The sequence below is a fragment of the Chenopodium quinoa genome, unplaced genomic scaffold (assembly GCF_001683475.1).
Source record: "Chenopodium quinoa cultivar QQ74 unplaced genomic scaffold, ASM168347v1, whole genome shotgun sequence".
NCBI lineage: Eukaryota > Viridiplantae > Streptophyta > Magnoliopsida > Caryophyllales > Amaranthaceae > Chenopodium > Chenopodium quinoa.
This window is the reverse complement of record NW_018742393.1, coordinates 1,631,067-1,652,320: the sequence shown is the minus strand read 5'-3', so window position 1 is coordinate 1,652,320 and position 21,254 is coordinate 1,631,067. Positions and strand designations below refer to the sequence as shown.

Genomic DNA, 21,254 nt, shown 5'->3' with positions numbered 1-21,254 from the left:
GACCCGGAAAACTTATTTGACCCGAAACCCAAAGTAAGTTGGTAATTAGATAAAACAATTTGGACCCCAACTGAAATTGACCTAACCTAAACTAAACCAACCATAACATTTATATAATACATTTACAATGATTTTCATGATAATCCTATTGATGAAAGACCCTCCACGTGAAGCAACCAAAATTTTACGAGAACCAAACCAAAATTTTATCGAATGACACATCCAACTAGCCCAATATGGAAAATCCAACTGTGACCTGCATTCGTAACCATTATCATTTTACCAGCAGATGAGCTAATCTGGAAAGAAATTAAAGTAAGTTACCCAAAAATAAAGAAAACGACTCATAAGATACAACAATAACACCCAAGAAACCCAACATAAGCATGGTAAATAAAGAAACACATAACCTCACACATGACAAGCAACAAGTTAACTAGGAGAACAAGCAATAAGTAATTAAAGAAACAATGTCAGACATACCTTTCTGGAGAAGGAAAAAAGAATAATAGAAATCAGATGAATAAAATCTAACAGTGAAGTTTCAAGGGGAAGTGAGCATGAGGGATTACATTTTATTTTTAAAAAAAACGTAACTGCAAAAGGCAAGCACAGCTAGAAATAATCACAATAAAAACACCCGGTTTGAATCTTGCCTTGGGAGGTAAAGATGTACACAGCGGCACAGCCTCTGAGCCTCATTACCACAGTCTTGTTAGGCTGACTTCTTCTGTACGTCCATAACTTAGCAGGAAAATTTTCAGAACATATTTCAATTCCCTCCACATGTGTATCGCCAAGATACCTACGCAACAAAGGAACAACTCTTCCGTTTTCATGGCCACCTCAAGTCATACGCAGACCTCAGATTGATCAGGCCAACAGTTCCACAGTCCTGATTCTGAAGAAGCTTTATATTTACATATATACTTTCATAGTGGTTGCTATCAAATATATAAATCAATTAGACATAACAAAATCAATCAAACAAACTAATAAAAGTATATGAGACTGTTTAAGTAAAAATTTGACAGAGTTTCAAATCAAGGGGACAAGGACTCACACGATAAAGAAAGCCACTACACAGCATTATACTGTCTGCTTCCAGCAAACATAGGTGAATCATATTGTGGTGTATTGTAAAACCTTGGCTATTTTGTCTCCCAAGTTATCACCTAGAACTCAGTAAACAAAAAAGAAGAGGCAATAACATATTTTCAATCCAATTCTTACCACCATAGAGGATAGATGCTGAATCTAATTCATGAATCATGATACATGATACATCAATCTTAAAGCTATATCTACCTACCTTCAGGGAGCTGGATAAAAAAATTCAGAAAGATGTGAATAGCGCAATATTGAGCAATTTTAGCAAACCTAATTAAACTTCTGGCACTAAGCGTAAATTTGAGGACACAACAAAGATCAAGTGATGAATTTGAATAAACAACCTTGTGAGTAGTCTAAGATAAACAATATCATGACGAGCCTAAGATAAACAATATCTGAGGACTCAAAGATAAACAATTTGTGACTAGTCTAAGATAAACAACTTAAGTTGGCTTCAGTTCAGAATCTAGTAAGTGAAGAGCACTGCCCGTTCTGGCTTCCCTGGACCCAAAAAACGAAGGGGGGAAAAAAAATCATACCAACAGTACACGGCTATGGCTAGGATATAATGATCAATAAAAACCCATGATTAACTTTTACACAACTACAAAGAACAATTGTGCATGTCCCTATGATCTTTGAGAAACTACACCACATTGTTAACACAATCAAGGTGCATGCAAAACCTGAAAGATGTTCATATTAATATATTATCAATGAAATTGAGCTCCCACACAGCTGTACCCTTGTCGTCTTCGACTTACATCAATCAGATGCAAAGAGATAGGGTAACTGTTAACTATGTGCATTAAATGATGATAGAAAGGCTGACTGAAGTTTACACAAGAAAAGTACTAAAGTGATTGTGACACTGAAAAGCTAAACAGTGAAGGAAGTAGTACAAATTTAGTAGCTTTATCGGATTAAGAAAAATTATATTCATAATCATTACATTTTTGCTTCCTCAACATAATATTCTAGCAATAAGGAAGAGCAAGTATCAATCAAAGCTGATAGCATTACCGAAGCAATTGTGTAAACAAAAAATTCCAGCAATTTGAGACAAGCAAGAAAAATAATAGCAATGAACCTCATTTGCATCTATTCCAAATCTTAACCGTAGTCTACCAGATCATGGTAATTTTAATTTCCAAAGACATAATAACTTTACGATGAGAGAAATAGCTTGTACAAAAGATGAATGTCAGCACATAAACAAGCTACAAAAGCACATAATATAAGAATGTATGTATAACAATAAACATTGATAATAATTTACATTAAGTGCTTGATATTATCAATTAGTATACAGCAGTTGGAGAGACAAAAGGATCCTGTCATATTCTCCCGTAAATGGTGTGTAATGTTTACTCGTACAATTACAAATCTCACCAACCCAACCCATCGCATTCCAAATTTCACATCAGCACTGAATCACTGTTCTCAGTCAAAATGGCCAGTCATGCCTTAAAAAAAAAAAGACCACTGCTGTAGTGAACTCATCAGGAAGCAAATGTGGATTATGTGCTGACATAGTCTCAATTTCTGACGTTAACAACACAAGCAGACAATGTGTCTTAGCTTAGACACAATAATATGAGTAAACTAAAACATTTGTCCTATATGAAGCAAAACGAGGAATAAGCCAATAAGGGACATGAAATTTACATGTTGGAGACTGAAGTGCCAAAGAAAGCCCCATGAAATCCTCATTAAGAAGAAACAAATATTCAAGGTCAGTAGACGGATGCATCAAACCTTGGCTCGTAGAAGCAGACTTGACTGTTGTATGATTGCAGAGCACAGCCAACAATCCAAGACCAAACCTTCTTGTCCACGTCATAAAGGAGGCCTTTTCCTTGATTCCAAGATGTAAAGCAGATCAGATTATCCTGTCCAAAGCACTCAAACCTCTCAGCTGATAGCCTCAGTAAAGCTCGAAAATATTTGGGAGGCATCCTACTAATCTCCACCCACAGTACTTTAGAATGATCTAATTCCCAAATTCTCATACTTTGCAGGGTGCTATAAAGGCCTATCCTTCCAACCAGAAAGAGACGCTTCTGTGTACCAGCAACCAAATACCCATCCAACAATGACCGAGGAAACTTTGCTGGGATGTGCTCCCAAGATCCAGTGTCCAGCCGGTACATCATCAAACCAAGTGGTGAAAGTGTTTCCAAATACAATCTAGAATCACAAAAAGCCATTTTTGAAGAACACAGGTTAACTGCAGGCATTATTTGGTGGACCGACCAGCTGTTCATCTTGGAATCATACACTTCAGTGGGTAACGACTTATCACCATAGATATCACATGTGGCTATAACTTTAAAAGATTTGTCCTTGCGATCAACAACCATAATTAACTGCCTCTGCTGATTACAATGCATGCTTGGTAACATCCTCCAAGTCTGTGTGAGGGGATTACACACCAAGGTTCTAAAATCATAACCATCAAATCCCGAAAAGCAAACAAGACCACCAGAAGAACCAACCAACCAAAACGCCCAAGGGGGCAGGTATGTAAATGGGATCCTATACCACGTTTTCAACGGTAAGCTAAAAACCGAGCATTGTGGGGTATTAGAGTTCTTCCAAAATGTAAGAAGACAAGGCCCATGAGACGGCACTTGGGAGTGAAACTTAAGAAAACTACCATCCTGCAAGATCGAATTCCATCTCTTACAAACAGAACGAAGCCGGAATATCATAAATGGTGGAACTCTAGCTAAAATCTCATTCAACAAATCCTCTGGCAACATTGCCCATATATTATCCTCCATCTGAACATCCGGGTGAATGGCTTTACTAAACTTTGCCATGGTTTCTTCATCCAAACCCCGAGGTTTCGTCTTAATAACCTTCTGCTTACATGGACTAGTATTCCTAGACCCAGTTCGCCCTACCGGACTCGTATTCCTTGAACCAGAAGCAGAACCACCCAATTGACTCGAATTCCTAGACCCACAAACACTCACAGCAACCACTTGCTTTAAGCTATCATCTATCTCAACATATGAACTATTTCTACAAACCCTAGAATCAGATACATCCCCAATTTCAACCATTTTTTCAATCAATCACACCCCCCAAAACCCTAAATTGATAGCTAAGAGCCTAAGATTAATCAAACACCATAAAACTACCCAAAATTGTCATAAAAAGCAGAAATTCCAACTATAATCAAATTAACCCAGAATTGCTGAAGTAATTTAATCAAGAACAGTGGGATTCAATCCCAAATCTAGAAACATATCAACATTATCATCAATTTAACTTCAATAGATCAATCAAATTGAGAGGTTTAGATTATTACCTTGACTCAACAAGATCTCCCTTAGAATGAGCTTCTCTATCTTTCTCTCTCCTCTGTGATTTCTCTCACTTTTCCATATCTTAAATCCCGTGTTTTATAACCCCAATAATGGGATTTTTTCCGTCAAAGTGTAATAATTATTTGTAATTGCATCGTGGTTTTTCTTTTTTTTTTTATTTTATTTTTTTTTACTAGTAAGAGAAAATAATCAAAATATAAGTTATTTTAGGCAAGAAAAAAGTAAGCTAGTTCATGACAAAAGGACAAACCAAACTTGTGAAAGTACGAGTATGACTTTTGGAGTTTGGACGAGAAGGGAAAACAAAAAGGAAAATTGAAAAAATAATAATCCAATTTTTAAGCGGTCTTATTAAAATAATCCCAACTTTAATTTAACTTAGAATAATTTCAACTTTCCCACTTCTCATATTGGTCCATGATGACTGGCAACCTATCAGAGAGGTTAGTAACTTGCTGACATGTCATTGTTAATTGTAGTTAACATAATTCACACCTAAATTCGTCCTTGTGCATTCAATTCCCTCTCAAAAAAAATTAAAGACCGTCATTTACTCTTCTCTCTCTCGCCTAGTGTACTTTAAATCTTCCTAAAGAAGTTGTTGCCATTGTTGTACGGATATACAACTTACCCAAACAAGAACGACTAAGACCCTGTTCTTTAGAGCTGCTCTGCCGAGCCCTGCTCTGCTCTACTCAAATCTACTCTGCTCTGCTCTATTTTAAATAATAATTAATAATAACAATAATAATAATTAATATTTAATAATAATAATAATAATTAATATTGTATTAATGATAATAATTAATGTGTTTACGAAAACAATAATAATAATTAATAATAATAAATAATTAATAATTAATAATTCACAATATAAAGAATTAATATTTAGTAAAAATATTAATTAATAATAATAATAATAATAACAATTAATAATAATTCCTTTTTTAAACTGAATTAATAACAATTTCTTTTTTTTTTTTTTTTGAAAGAAAATTGATAACAATTTCTAATGTTTACCGATCATAATAATAACACTTAATATTTTTTTTAGGGAATAGTAATACTTAATATATATTTTTTTTGAATAGAAATACTTAATATTTAATAATAATATTAAATACATAATTTTATTTTATAATAATAACTAATGATATAAAAAGAATAAAAAAGCTGCAAAAAAATTGAAAAACGGTCACCCTTTTTTTAAGAGAAAAATAAATAGGATTAATTAATAATCAACCAAATACATCCAAAAGCTACAGCCAAGATGCATGAAAATTGTATTCTGCAAGGTTTTAAACAAAAGAAATGTTCTTCCCAACAACCCTATTCACTCAAAAGGTTCAACAAATAACTTTGTGGTCAACTGTTGCCAAAACCTATACATTACTATCCCCAATTAGGCAACTACCCATTCAGTTTTTTAAAATTTGGGAAAAAATGAAAAAAAAAAATTAAAAAAATAAATACTACTAAAGGTCCTAAACGGCTACAAGGGAAGCATACAATTCAAAGTATAGAAAAATTTGGACGTTTTACCAAATTAAGCTTCAAACAAAAACTATTTACCAAATTGATTGCGTGGCAAAACTATTTACCAAACTAAGCTTTCAGGGTAAAACGCTGTCTCAGACAGCGTTTTACTTTTGACTTTTTTTTTTTTAAATTCTTATTTCGTTAAGCTGGAATTGTGAAAATAAAAAAATAAAATAAAATAAGGTAAAACGCTGTCTGAGGCAGCGTTTTATCTGTTTTTATCGCTGCACAGAAGCAGCGTCTTCTTCCTCTCATTCCCTGGTTCTTCCTCGCATTCCCTCATTTCAATCCCCTAACCCAATCTCTCTCTCACTCAACAAGCAACCCAAATCCCCCCAACCACCGCCGCCACCCTCTGAGCACCGCCGCCGACACCCCCGAGCAGCCTCACATCACCCCGATTTTGCTACTTGCCCTCTCTTTCTTTGATTTTTAAAATGTAGGGTTTTTTTAATGGTTTTTTTTTTGGAATTGTGGTTAAATGTTAATAATGTTAAATTGTTAGTGTTGATAATGTTGAATTGTTAGTGTTGATAATGTTGAATTGTTATTGTTTATTATGTTCAATTGTTAGTGTTCATAATTGTTGGTATTGTTGAATTGTTAGTGTGGAAAATTGTTGGAAATGTTGAATTGTTAGTGTAGATAATTGTTGATAATGTTGATAATTGTTGATAATGGTTGATAATTGTTGGTTTTTGAGTGATTGTGATAACCTACATTGTTGTTTATTAATGTTGATTTAAGCTGTGTTATTTTGAAAAGTATGTATATTGTTGTTTAATTATGGTGATTTAGGGATGATTTAGTGCCTTTAAGTGTAATGTGTTTTGGTTGTTGTGTAGAATATGGTTGCACAAAATGTAGTTTTGTTATGCCGGTGGGGAGGTGAAATTCTATTTGATGGACCACGTATCGAGTATAGTGGAGGAAATATGGAACCACTAACACTTGAACCGAACATGACTTTTAATGATTTGATGAACGAGGTTCATAGTAGTATTGGTTCAAACCCAAGGAATGTTGAACTAAACATTAAAATGAGGTTTGAGACTGGCAATGGGGTTCAAGTGTTACCTGTTTCTACGAATAAGCATTTGAAAGCTTTAAGGAGCGTTGTTGCAATGAAGGGTGTTCCCACCGAGACATATGTAGAAATGGTGCCTATATGTACCCAACAAAGTACTCGGCCAGAAAAACAACCTACATATATTTCCGGTTACAACACAGAGCCCTTCCAAATGCCCTCACACGACATTCCATCAACTGGATATGGGATGAGATCTTTCAGTCGAATGCTGCACGACGATCAATTTCACATGCCGTTTAGTTCTCATATAGCTTCACCTGTACATGGGGGGGCATATGTGGCAATGACCGGGCAACTTGGGCCTTTGACATCAAACACCGTCACACCTTCACCGATGCAATTGCATAGTTATTCTCCCATGCAAGATGATGTTCAAGCATTGCCGTCTCAACTTGTGCCAATTCATCTTGACACTATTGTGAATAACGAATTGTCTGTGTATGATGTGTATACAAATGATGAGGCCGAGAGCGGAGAGGAGGAAGATGGACTTCAGAACATGGATGTTGAACCTGCACACATGGAAGTTGGCGAGCCCCTGGTTAAAACTCCCATACCTTGGTTCAGTTTGGTAAACTAGAACTATGAAGTTGATCAGTATTGGCCCGAATCGGGTAGCCATACATCGTTTGTTCCAGGGGGAGAATTTGAGAAGGGGATGTATTTTGAAAGTAAGAAAATGCTTCAAGAAATGGTGAAGATGTATTCATACAGAGGAATCAATTCTACTACACCACAATGACATCGAATGAGAGTGTCCTTTATTTGCGGTGCAAGAAGAAATGTGGCTGGATGCTACGGGGTACCAAATCAAGTGAGCACTCGCGTGGCTTTACCCTAGTCACGTACAAAGGCCCGCACCGGGAGAACTGTGTCAATGAAGTACTATCTACTTATCACCCGCACTTGGATTTGTCCATAATATCAGAGTATGTGAAGTCCTTTGTGCGGAAAGATCCGTCCTTGAAAGTTGAATTCATACAGGAACTCATCTCCAAGCAATTTCATTTCGATGTTATGTATCGAAGATCATGGTATGCTAAAGAGAAAGCAATAGCTGAAATATTTGGGGATTGGGAGAGTTCTTACGGCAGACTTCCGTACTTCATGCAAGCACTCTAACAGTCAAACTCGGGAACGTGTGTCGCATGGAAACACAAAGCTCTGGTGGACGGTGTATACTACAACAACATGGAGGTGTTTGAACGAGTGTTTTGGGCCTTCGGTCCTTGTATCGACGGTTTTAAACATTGTATGCCTGTTATCTGTATCGATGGGACGCACTTGTAAGGGAAGTACAAAGGAACACTGTTGGTTGCTACAAGTGTGGATGCAAGCTTTCAAGTATTTTCGCTAGCATTTGCGGTTGTTGAAGGGGAAAACACTTCCAGCTGGTCTTGGTTCCCGGGCTGCATTCGGGTTCATGTCACGCAACAAGATGGCCTCTGTATTATATCTGACCGACATCCTGGGATCACTGCAGCAATGAATGATCCTAACGTTAGATTCACCGAGCCGCGAGCCTATCACAGGTTTTGTGTTCGCCACATAGCTTCTAACTTGAAGACTCACGTGCGAAGCAACGAAATGAGAGATATGTTCAAGGCTGCGGCGTACCAAAGGCAGGAAAGGAAACTTCACGCTGATTTGTGTTTCATCGGTGAGGCGTGTACCAAGGCCGTGGAGTATATTGTTCAAGTCCCGTTCACTATGTGGTCTCTCTTTCACGGCGCTGGTCGCAGATATGGGATATGTAATACAAACTTCTCTGAAACATTTAACAATGTGTTGAAGGGAGCTCGGTTTCTACCGATCATGTCCCTTGTCGAGTTAACTTTCCATAGAGTCAACAGGTTATTTCACTTTGAGAAGAGAGTCTTCTGAGGCTAAGTCTGAACAGGGACTTGCATACCCCCCCATAGGGGTGTACATAAACAGGACCGGACCTGAAAACCGACCTGACCCGGACCTGTTTGGACCGGACCTGAACCGGACCTGTAGATTCAGGTCCGGTCCCGGTCCTTGAAAATCAAGGTTCCCGGTCCCGGTCCGGATCAGGTCCAAACCCGGGGTTTTCAGGTCTGGACCTGAAACCCGGTAAAAATGCCTTTTTTATTAAAAAAAAAAAAAAACCCAAATTTCAAAACCCAAATGACTTACCCACAACACAAACCCTAACTCACTCCTCACTCCTCAGTCCTCACTCCTCACTCAGCAGCCGCAATCAGAAAAAAGAGAAGGCAAGCAAAGCAGAAGTAGTTCGCAACAGCAACTATCGATTAGTCAACAACCGGGACAACAGAAACTGCTGTGAGTCAAAGTAAAGAAAGCTCGTTTTCGGGCTTCCGTGCTTGGTGGAGAAGAAGCGAACAAAGGTACGCTCGCTTGTTGTCTTGTTCTCTGCCGCGAACTGGGATCGCTCGCCAGCTAGGTCAGATTGGTTGGTCGACTAAAGGTTAGAGTTAGAGGACTAAGTCGAAGCGCAGCCTGCACAGACACCAGTCGTCCACCTGCACGAACTCCTTCACGTTGGGATTTGTAAGTTCTTTTTTTGCATGTTTATTCATGTTTCAATTGCTAATAATGATTGTTTGATGTTTGCATGTTAAAATTCTGTTTTTTAGTTCATTTTTTTCGAATTCATGTTTTTTTTTGAGTTTTTTTATTTATTTAAAGTAATTGTTTTTGAATTTTTTTAGTTCAATTGTTTCGAATTCATGTTGAATTTTGGTTTCTTTCGATTTGTGAGTTTAAAATCTGTTTATATTGTGAATTTGCTGGGAGTAGATTGATAAATCAGGGATAGGCTACTCTACTTGTTGTATAACTTATGGAACAGTTTAAAATCTGTTTATATTTTCAGAATTGTTTGATGTTTGCATGTTAAAATTCTGTTTTTTAGTTCATTTTTTTCGAATTCATGTTTTTTTTTTAGTTTTTTATTTATTTAAAGTAATTGTTTTTGAATTTTTTTAGTTCAATTGTTTCGAATTCATGTTGAATTTTGGTTTCTTTCGATTTGTGAGTTTAAAATCTGTTTATATTGTGAATTTGCTGGGAGTAGATTGATAAATCAGGGATAGACTACTCTACTTGTTGTATAACTTATGGAACAGTTTAAAATCTGTTTATATTTTCAGAATATATGCAATGTAGTATTCTGTGAATTTTTGTAAATTTGTTGGACAGTGTACTAATCAAATGGTGTATTGCACGGTATTTACCTGGTATTGATATTTCTAATGTGTATATATGGACACTTTTTAAGCTAACTTATACTTTAAAATTTGTGTTTATTCCTGCTAGGCTGCTAAAAGTATGGACTCAGATTATTAAGATTAAATAAGTTGGCTAACCTGTGTGTAGTTCAGGGGTTCTTATTTTTGTTTTTATTCTTGCAGGGAGTGAAGGAAGTCAAGGAACCACGGATTCTTATTCTTGCAATGTAAGTTGCTCTTAAATTTTTTTATAAAATGGTATGTGTATATAATTGTTACTTTAAAATTACTTATATTGTATATAATTATATTGTAGATGGAGAGCTCTCAATCCAAACGGTCTGCTTCTTTTTCTGAACAAACGTCACAGCCACTTTCTGAAAAGGATTTGGAAGAATTGCAATCTACTTTGCCTCCTGATAAGAAGCTAAAAGCGGGGCGGGAGTATATATGGAACAGAAAAAGTAAGAGGAAAGCTGAGTATTGGAAATATTACTTAGAGTACGTCGAGAATGGAAAACTACGAGCTGAATGTAAGTTTTGTCCTAAAACTTTTGCTGCTGATGGTAATCTTAATGGTTCCAAAAATGTTAAAAATCATGCAGAATCATGTCTCGGTAATCCTATTAATATAGAAAAAGAAAAGGGCAAAGAAAAGCAAACTAAATTGTATTTTGATCAAGAACATGAGAGTGGTGAATTAAAGTGTGGGAGTAGGATTATTAACTTGAATGATGTTAGAGAGGCATTGGTTCACATGATTATTGTTGATGAGTTACCATTTAAGCATGTGGAAAAACCCGGTTTTAGGCACTTTGTGCAAGTTGCATGTCCACAATTTCACATTCCATCTCGTGTTACCATTGCTCGTGATTGTTTAAAGTTGTATTATAGTGAAAAAGAGAAATTGAGAGAAATGTTTAAGACATGTCAAAGAATTTCTGTGACCACTGATACTTGGACTTCAATACAAAGAATTAATTATATGTGTCTTACAGCTCATTTCATTGATAATGACTGGAAATTAAATAAAAAGATCATAAATTTTTGTCCAATTTCTAGTCATAAAGGAGAGGCTATTGGAAAAGCAGTTGAGGCATGTTTAGAGTATTGGGGTATTGATGATAAACTTTTTACTGTCACTGTTGATAATGCTTCTTCAAATGATGTTGCTTGTGCACACTTGAGTAGAATGGTTAGAAGAACAGGATGTATTAATGATGGAAAAAATCTTCATGTTAGATGCATTGCTCATATCATTAATTTAATTGTGTGGGATGGTATTAAAGAACATGGTGTGTGCATTGATAGAGTTAGAAATGCTGTGAAATATGTTAAGAACTCCCCTGCAAGAATACTTAGATTCAAAGGTCTTGTGCAAAAAGCAAACATAGATTCAAAATCTTCTTTATCCTTTGATGTCCCCACTCGTTGGAACTCCACATACATAATGTTGGAAACGGCTTTGAAGTTTCGACGTGTTTTTAGTGGGTTATCTCTTCCTGATGGAGAGGATTTGAATGACAATGAAAGGCCTCCCGAACCCGAAGATTGGGAAAAAGTGGAGAGGTTAGTTTTGTTTCTAGAGGGGTTTTATCTGTTGACTAAACGAATTTCTGGTTCCCATTATGTGACAGCTAATAAAGGTTTAGGAGAAATTGCTTCTATGTATGATATGTTGAATAATTGGGAACAAAGTGAGGACTTGAATTTTCAAGCTATGTCCATTGCAATGAAAAAAAAGTTTGATAAGTATTGGGGGGATGTGGATAAGATGAATAAATTCATTTATGTTGCTCTTCTTCTCGACCCTCACTCTAAGATGGTCATTGTTGAATTGACACTAACGGACATGCATGGACCGGAAAAGGGTACAAAACTTGCTAATGATGTGAAGGAGTTCGCTTACTCTTTATTTGAGGAATATAGAAAAATGTATGCTACTTCTAATATTCCAGATTGTGGAGATAATATGTCAATGGATATTGATAATAGTAAAGGAGTGGGTTCCGATTATGTGAGGAAACTAAAAGAAAGAGCAAAACGATTGAAGGGGACAAGTGGGTATGCGATAAGTGAGTTGGATAGGTACTTAAATGATCAATTAGGGCCGGAGGAGGAAGAACAAGATGCATTGACATGGTGGGGTAAGAATGGTCAGCGTTATGTGATTCTTAATCGCATGGCACGTGACATACTAGCCATCCCATTATCGACCGTTGCATCGGAATCTGCTTTTAGTACGGGAGGTCGTACTCTAGATCCATTTCGGAGTTCTTTAACTCCTAAGGTAATGCATCGTTATCTTTTTATTTTATAAAATCAAGTTTGTTTATATCTTAATATGACTTTGTTTATACATATTTGTGTAATATTTTTGTATTGAAGATGGTTCAAGCGCTACTTTGCACACAAGATTGGCTTAGAGCTAAGGAAGTGCCAATTGTTGATGTGGAAGAAAATTTGAAAGAGCTAGAGGAAATAGATAAAGGTAGTAATAATTTTATGTACTTGAAATTTTGTTACACCAAAATTATTATTTCATTGTTATCAATCATTAATATATTCTATATTGTATTTTATTTAGAGGTGCAACGTGGTGAATCTAACGATGTAGACGATGAAGTTGTTTTCGTGGACTCATTAGTGTGAATCACGCGATCAAAGGGAAAACAACTCGTTGGAGAATTTATGTATTTCTAGTACTTGAGAGTTGAGACTTAAGAGAATTTATGTAATTTTATGAGTTTTCGTGGACTTATTTGTATTTTCGGTGGACTCATTTGTATTTTTGGTGTTTGAGAATCGGGACTTTATAGACTTTATGTAGTTTTGTAATTGATAATTTTGGTTTGTATGTAATTATTAAATTATGCAACAGGTCTAAAAATCACAAAACAGGTCCATATGCAGGTCCAACAGGTTTTGTATTAAAAAAAAAAAAAACGAAAAAGACACAAAACAGGTCCATTCAGGTCCAAACCCGGACCGGACCTGTTAATTCAGGTCCGGTCCCCGGTCCTCATAATTACCCAATTCAGGTCCCCGGTCCAAACAGGTCCGGTCCAGGTCTGGTCCGGTTTTGGACCGGTGTACACCCCTACCCCCCCAAGGTCACTGCGAAAAGAACACCGCAAAAGCCAGATATCATAGAGTGGATGCGTATAACCGCCGATTGCATATTTACCAAGTTACAACAGAAAGGGGAGAGCGACTTGGTAGAAAAAAGGTCATAAACATACGGTTAACTTTCAGTTGAGAACGTGTACATGCAACAAACCAAAGATATTCCACCTTCCATGTTCTCATGTTCTAGCAGTCTGTGCGACGTATTCACTATCAGAGCGGCCGTGGGTGGACCCTGTACTGCAATCGGAGACCTACACGAACACATACGCACCACAATTCTGGCCTATCCCCTGCGAGACAACCTGGACGCAGTACATCGGCCCCAAACTCATTCCTGACGGCAGCATGGTGCGTGGAAAAGGGCAGCCAAGGTCAAAGCGCATACGCAATGAAATGGATGAGACTAACCGGCCCCCAAGCAAATTCAGCCGCTGTCACCAACAGGGTCACAACCGGACAACTTGTCCATCTAGACCAGCATAGGACCTAAGTTTGTATTTGTTATTTGTTGTAGTAGTAGAAAGATGAATTATTTTGTATCAGATTTTGTAGAGTTTATAACATTTGTAACATTTCGATCGTTTCTACTTTAAACTTTGGATGTCGTTTGAAATTTTCTGTCTTTGCCTTTAACTCGTCCAGCTTATGTTTAATTGCTAATATTGTGTTGGTATTTGGTGTATAACGTTTTCAATGAACAGATATCATGGACGGAGAAGATAGGACGCCCGGACCCGTTGACCCTTCTGTGCTGACACTACTGGACACACATTGGAGCGTTGCCATATGGGACCAGACGGTAATATTTCATCTGCGTGTTCATGTACTTATGCATGTTAAATTGATATACTATCTGATATTAATTTTGTTCGTACGATTTTTTATCAGGTTGATCCAGCGAAGCAGCTGGTTTGCAGGCACTATACCACCAGGTTTATGGTGGGATGGGTTGTCGATCCACACGTTATTGCGTACGTCGAGTTGGTAGGCTTGGGTGGTTTTCATCAGATGGCGTTCAGGGAGATCGATCGAGCGCTTGTCACTGTGCTCGCGGAGAGGTGGAGACAGGAGACGCACTCCTTCCTTCTACCTATTGGGGAGGCAACTATTACGTTGCGGGACGTCGCGATACTCACGCGCCTTCCTATACATAGGATTGCGGTGACAGGACATGCGTTAGTCGATCTCGTTGGTTTGGTAGCTCGGATTCTCGGGGTTCAGCCAAGTCCCGACGATATAAGGGGGTTCAGGTTGAGGACCGGCTGGATACGCAAGACTTTCCGTGAGCTGCCTCCGGGCGCTGATGACGCCATGGTTCAGAGATACGCTCGGGCGTACTTGTTCTTTCTCATCTCGGGCGTGTTGTTCGGGAACAAGAGCAGGAGCTATCTGCAGCTCATTTACCACAGCTGTTAGACCACGACTGGGATCATATCCGAGGCTACAGTTGGGGTAGTGCCTGTTTGGCGATGTTGTATCGCCAGCTATGTAGAGCATCCCACCGCGGTTCTAGCGAGATCGGAGGTCCCTTGATTGTGCTTCAGGTAACTCGCCTAATTACCAACAACCTATTTCGAAAGCCACTAACCTAGTTTATACTAAACCTAGTTTTGTATTTTTGTGTTGCAGTTCTGGGCTTGGGAGCATATCCATGTAGGCAGACCAGGTAGGTTTGCTAGACATCGTCGGGGGGAGCAGGACCGGGACGACCAGTACCAGGCGTACGATGCTCCACCGCTCCCTACACCTGATGAGGCATACGGTTGCAGGTTTGTTACAGTTGTCATTACTTTAGACTTCATTTATTGTACTAGTTGACAAACTGAAACATTTTTCAGTATTAGGTGGGTGGTCCCCAGACTGACACTTGCGCATGCGGCGAGGGGTCTTCCGTACTACCGAGACGCCTTAGACCGACTCACCGAGGATCAGGTGGTAACTTAAAAGATACTTACAAACATTTTTGTACTGTGAATACTGTCTGCGGACTAACCTATTCATGATATTACTGTTGCTGTGTTATTGCAGATAACATGGGATCCGTATGTACCTGACTTGGTAGATGTCATGCCTGCACATCTGCTGGACCATCAGGCGGAGTGGCGTGCCACACTACTAGAAATAGGCCGATTTCCGACGGACACTTATTTCCGTCGAAAAAGTCAGAAATTCCGACGGAATATATGGGCTTTCCGACGGAATATTTCCGTCGGAAATTAACATTTCTGGCGGATTTTAATTCCGTCGGAATTTTCCGACGGAATACTTCGTCGGAAAATAAATTTTCTGACGGAATTTTCTGTCGAAAAATTAATCTTCCGACAGATTTAAAATCCGACGGAATATTCCGTCAAATTACAATTCCGACGGAATATTTCCGTCGGAATTTTATTTATAAAAATAAAACCTACATGCTCTTCTCACTCCTCTGCCCCTTTCTTCTCTCTCCTCCTACTCCTCCTTCGCTCCTCCTTCCTCGCCCCTTCTCTCTCCAGATTTTCTCTTTCTCTCTTCTCCTCCTCCTTCCTCGCCCCTTCTCTCTCCAGATTTTCTCTTCCTCCTTCCTCGCCCCCCTCCTCCTTTCTCCTTCCTTGCCCCTTTCTCCTCCTCCTCCTCCTTCCTCGCCCCTTTCTCCTCCTCCTCCTTTCTCCTTCCTCGCCCCTTTCTCCTCCTCCTCCTTTCTCCTTCCTCGCCCATTTCTCCTCCTCCTCCTTTCTCCTTCCTCGCCCCTTTCTCCTCCTCCTCCTTTCTTCTTATTCGCCCCTTTCTCCTCCTCCTCCTTTCTTCTTATTCGCCCCTTTCTCCTCCTCCTCCGTTCTCCTTCCTCGCCCCTTCTCTCTCCTCCTCCTTCCTCGCCCCTTCTCTCTCCTCCTCCTTCCTCGCCCCTTCTCCTTCCGGTGACGTGAAAGTAATGGTTATTTTGGTCAAATTTGACCATGAATAGCCTAGATCTAGACTTTTCATGGTCAAATTTGGCCTTAATAAACCAAATTCAAACTCAATCGGGTTTAAAGGTATGTGTTTGTGTTTGAATTTTTTTTTGTTTGATTTTTTGTAGGAATTTGGTTTGATTTTTGTTTGAGGAAGAAATGGTGGTGGTGGGTTTTGATTTTTTGATTTGTGTTTGATTTTTGTTTTTCGGGTTTTTCTGGGTTACGGTGGGTGGGTTTTTCTGGGTTACGGTGGGTAGGGGTGGGTTTTTCTGGGTTACGGTGGGTTAGGGTTACGGTGGGTGGGGGTGGGTTGGGGTTACGGGTGGGTGGGGGTGGTGGGTTAAAGGGTGGCAGGGGTGTGTTCAGGCAAGGTTAGGTTTCGGTGGGTGGGGGTGGGTTGGGGTTACGGTGGGTGAGGGTGGGTTGGGGTTACGGTGGGTGGGGGTGGTGGGTTAAGGGGCAGGGGTGGATCTGGATGGGGTGGGTGTGTTTAGGCAAGGTTAGATTTCGGTGGGTGGGGGTGGGTTAGGGGTTACGGTGGGTGAGTGTACGGTGGATGGGGGTGGTGGGTTAAGGGGTGGCAGGGGTGGATCTGGATGGGGTGGGTGTGTTCAGGCAAGGTTAGGTTTCGGTGGGTGGGGGTGGTTTTTTTTTTTTTTTTAATTAAATTTCCGACAGAATATTCCGTCGGAAAAAAAGATTTCGACGGAATATTCCGTCTGAAAAAGCAGATTCCGACGGAATTTTCGGTCGGAAGAGGCATCTTCCGACGAAAATTTCCGTTGGAAAAAAGTATTTCGACGGATTATTTCGAGGAAATTCCATCGGAAAGTTGCGACGGACTGACGTTGAAAGTCAAATCCTCCTACGACGGAAGCAATTCCGTCGGAAAAGTGTTTCCGACGGAATTTCCCTCGGAAAACTCCAATTTTCCGACGAAGTGTTTTCCGGCAGAACCTTTCCGACGGAATTCCGTCGGAAAGGTGTTTTCCGACTGATTTTTCGCTGATTCCGACGGAAAAATTCCGTCGGAAATCAGCTGTTTTCTAGTAGTGCCAGGGTTACCCGACCGAGTCATGAGGTAGTTTGGACTACGCTAGCCTATCTAGTGTGACACTAGTGTAGGCCTTCACGGCATTGACCATCGGGGAAAGGGGGAGACAAGCTGATCACTGGAGCATTGGCGTTTCCTTGAGCTATGGCAGCAACGGTTGGAGTTTTTCGTTGGAGGTGATCCAATGCAGGGCGTTATGGATCCTCACGATCCGTACATTGTGTGGTACAGGCGTATTACACGGCGTTTCATCAACCCCAGCTACACACAACCATCCACACATTACCATCCAGTATATGACGTCGTTAGCGGATATGTGAGTTTCTTTTATTCTACTTATTTTCATCAAATTTTTAATTTCTATATCATACAATTGACTGATCGATGAATACTGCAGGCGGCGGATATGGTGGCGATGGTTGATGCACTGTCAATCGCCCTTGCAGACGAACCCACCAAACCCTAGGTCGAGCGGGTACGAGATATGGGAGTGGCTACCTTACAGAGATATGGTCACAGCTATCTCGTCCACTAGCGGGACGGCCATGATGGCCACTCCGTCCATTCACAGTTCGAGCTCGGCCAGAGTAGCTGTGGAGGTGATCCTACGTCACCCAGAGACGCAGAGGATTACATCATCCACAGTTCTGCGCCCACCCCTACCTAAGAAGGCCCATCGTCCAGCCAGCAGACTCCCCCACCGCCCCGAGACCCATTCACCATCATTACACATTATAGGCGGCGCCGTGTCAAACGGAGGGACGACAGACAGGATACAGAACCTTTACCCCGAATAAATGAGTCGGGATAGTATTAGCTGATTTATTTCCTGTAGCCGGATTTTCTAGAATGATGTAGATAACACTTACATTATTAATATAATAAATGTTTTTTGAATGAATCTGTGTGTGGTTTGAAGTTTAATTTCCTTATTTGTCCAAATCGGACTTATGTCAGTCAAGATAGATCCTTCAGGCGTATATATATCAAACACAAGACAATTGGGCTCCATAATGGGAAACGGGGTAGAAGTGATGGCTCGTCGTGGTTAATATGGTGGTTCATGGTGGTTATAGTGCTGTTGGGGATGTTTGGAGTGTTCTAAAGTGCTTAAGGGTGGACGGAACTCCTAAGTGGTGGTGGTTGGTGGTGGTCGATGGTGGTGGTAAGGTTGGGATTGGTGGTGGGGGGTGGTTGTAGTGTTGCGGGGGGTGGTTGGAGTGTTTTGAAGTGCATAAGGGTGGTCAAAAGTGGCGGGAAGTGGTGGTTGGTGGTGGTCGACGGTGGTGGGACGGTAGGGGTTGGTGGTGGTGGTTGAGGGTGGTGGTTGATTGAAGGCTGGGGGTGGTGTGTTGAGGGCAGAATTTGGAGGCTGGAGGCTACAGGCTGCTGGTTTGTATTCTAGCAGAAAAAACGCTGTATGGGACAACGCTTTATGTACAAAAAAAAATGTACATAAAACGTTGTCTCGGACAGCGTCTTATGTATATTTGATTTTATATATATATATATATATATTCAGAAACTAAGAAAATCACAAAAAAAAAAAGTCAATAGGTACAACGCTGTCCCAGACAGCGTTTTACAAATCGATTTTTTTTAAAAAAAAAACCAGGGCATAAAACGCTGTCCGAGACAGCGTTTTACCCTGAAGCTTAGTGTGGTAAATAGTTTAGCCACGCAACCAATTTGGTAAATATTTTGCCAAAAAGGGTTACTTTGGAGAAAAGGCCGAAAAAATTGCTCTTCCCCTGTACAAACTCAATTACCCTTCGACAATCAACCTGCCACCAGCAGCTTTCCGTGCCGCCGCCCTTCCAGCCGTCGGACTTCCTTAGGAAGCCCCCCTTCTCAATTTCAGGTAACAATCTGATTTTTGTATAAATTGAATTTGTTTTAATTTGATTTTTGTATGAAATTGATTTTTGTCAAATTGAATTTGTATATACTAGGATTGCTTCATGCACTGTATGGAAATAGCAATAGATCTATGAAATTTTCAGAGTTTTTTTTTACCTTTTTGGTTTGTGATTTATAACTTAGATTTTGATATTGCTGCTGCTAGAATATTGCTATTGATTTTATAAAGGCCACCTAAAGTGTCCTAAGAGATTTGTAATTCATGCGAAGACTGAACTTGCTATCATTGCTAGAATATTGGCCGAAATTACAGTGTGGATATTTATTCTCCATCGTCATTGCGGATCACAAAGTAATTGCAATTGATTTAATTTTTTTTTTTTTTTTAAAAAAAATAATTTCCAATTACTGTTTTACATCTGGCCTTATTGATGATCATGATCATGGTCATGTGATTGAGATATAAACTTTGCTTTTTGTTCATCTAAATATATATCAGGCCTGATTCTAGTAGTATTAGCTTGTTCTTTTAGGCTCCTAATTAGCTTTATTCTATTGTTTTGATGATTGCTAACAAGATGGGAAAAATGCATTGGGATAACCGTACCTCAACAAAGTATTTAGAAATTTTAATCCAAGAGAAAGGTACAAGTGGTAATAATAAGTGGAATTGGGAACATGTCGCTAAACAGTTAAGTGCATGCATTAATAAGCAAGTTGAATCATAGCAAGTTGAAAATCGATACGTACGCTGTTTTGCGGACGCATTACAAAGCTCATGTTAGATTATCTAACATGACTGGGTTAGCGCGACACCCCATAACAAACAAAGTTGATATCGAAAAAGAGAACCAAAGTGAAAGATGGCACAAGTTCTTGGCGGTAAGTACCTTACCCTTTTTCTCACTACTTTGATGCTATGGATGAACTATAATGTCTTGTAACTTTCCTTTTCCAGGACTTCTAAAATGTGGTTACGCAATAGCTACGAAGGGAATGGTGCAAACTTGATGGAGCAAATATTTGAAGGAACAATAGCTGTAGGTGTCGGTGGATGCTTTTCACCAGCAATGGCAAGGGGTACTTCGTACTTGTCAAAGAATGTAGCTGGTCTTTCTATCAATGATGACAGCGAAGAATTTGGAGATGATGCTGAAGAGGGAGAAGATGAAGACGGAACAAGAGAAGGTTCAGGGGATAATGAGAAAATTGATAGTGATTATGTTGGTATTGATGTAAATGTATCAAGCGCTGTCCAAAGTGTATTTCCTCCAAAGATTGTGCGGAAACAAGTTCAGGGTGGTACCAGTAGTAAACGAAAAAGTGAAGGTAGTATCGATGATTTTGAGGAAAAAAGACGAAAAGCTAGCATTAACAATGTTATTGAATTGTTGGAGAAAAGTGTTGCTACTAAGCTTGCGGAAAGATGTTCGAAGGTAGTTCAAACTCTAACTAAAATGAATGTTGTTGTGGCATGAGGTCGAGAATACTACATTTGTGCAATAAAATACTTGGAAGATGAGGGGGTTGCCAATATGTTCTTGGCACTTGAGGATGACGAATACAGGTGGTGGTACTTAGAAGGGACTCTCCCTAAGAACTGAGGAAGTTAAACTACGTGTGAATTACATTTGGTTGAACTATTTGTGATTTTGATTTGTTTGAACTATTTGTGTTTTTATTTCGGTTGAACTTTGTTTTGTCTTTTAGTTCGGTGTACTAGGTGTGTTGTTTTTGGTTTGTCGAGACTTAAATGTATTGTTTAATGTTTTATTTGAGATTAATTAGATGGACATCTTGTTTATCATTATCTTGTTTTGTTTAATGGAGAATGGGAGATGAAAACATTAGACATGCATGCATGATTCTTGCATTACAAGAACTTCGCGATTCACTAAAAGACAGTCTTGATTCAGCGACAATATCACCAACAAGGCAACTGAGAAGAGAACGGGGGGAAAGTGGAGCTGAATATATACA

At 39.3% G+C, this 21,254-nt stretch overlaps 1 protein-coding gene across 1 annotated transcript; it reads right to left on the bottom strand.

Moving 5' to 3' along the window:
• Window positions 1-1,810: 1,810 nt before the first annotated feature.
• LOC110703304 (F-box/kelch-repeat protein At5g15710-like) lies at window positions 1,811-5,002 on the bottom strand. Its single transcript, XM_021881093.1, has one exon. It carries the CDS (start codon window positions 4,182-4,184, stop codon window positions 2,850-2,852), a length of 1,335 nt encoding a protein of 444 aa, XP_021736785.1. The 5' UTR covers window positions 4,185-5,002; the 3' UTR covers window positions 1,811-2,849.
• Window positions 5,003-21,254: the final 16,252 nt, after the last annotated feature.

Excerpts from the sequence above, each read along its gene's own strand:
- LOC110703304 (XM_021881093.1), bottom strand. The coding sequence starts at position 4,184 with ATGGTTGAAATTGGGGATGTATCTGATTCTAGGGTTTGTAGAAATAGT.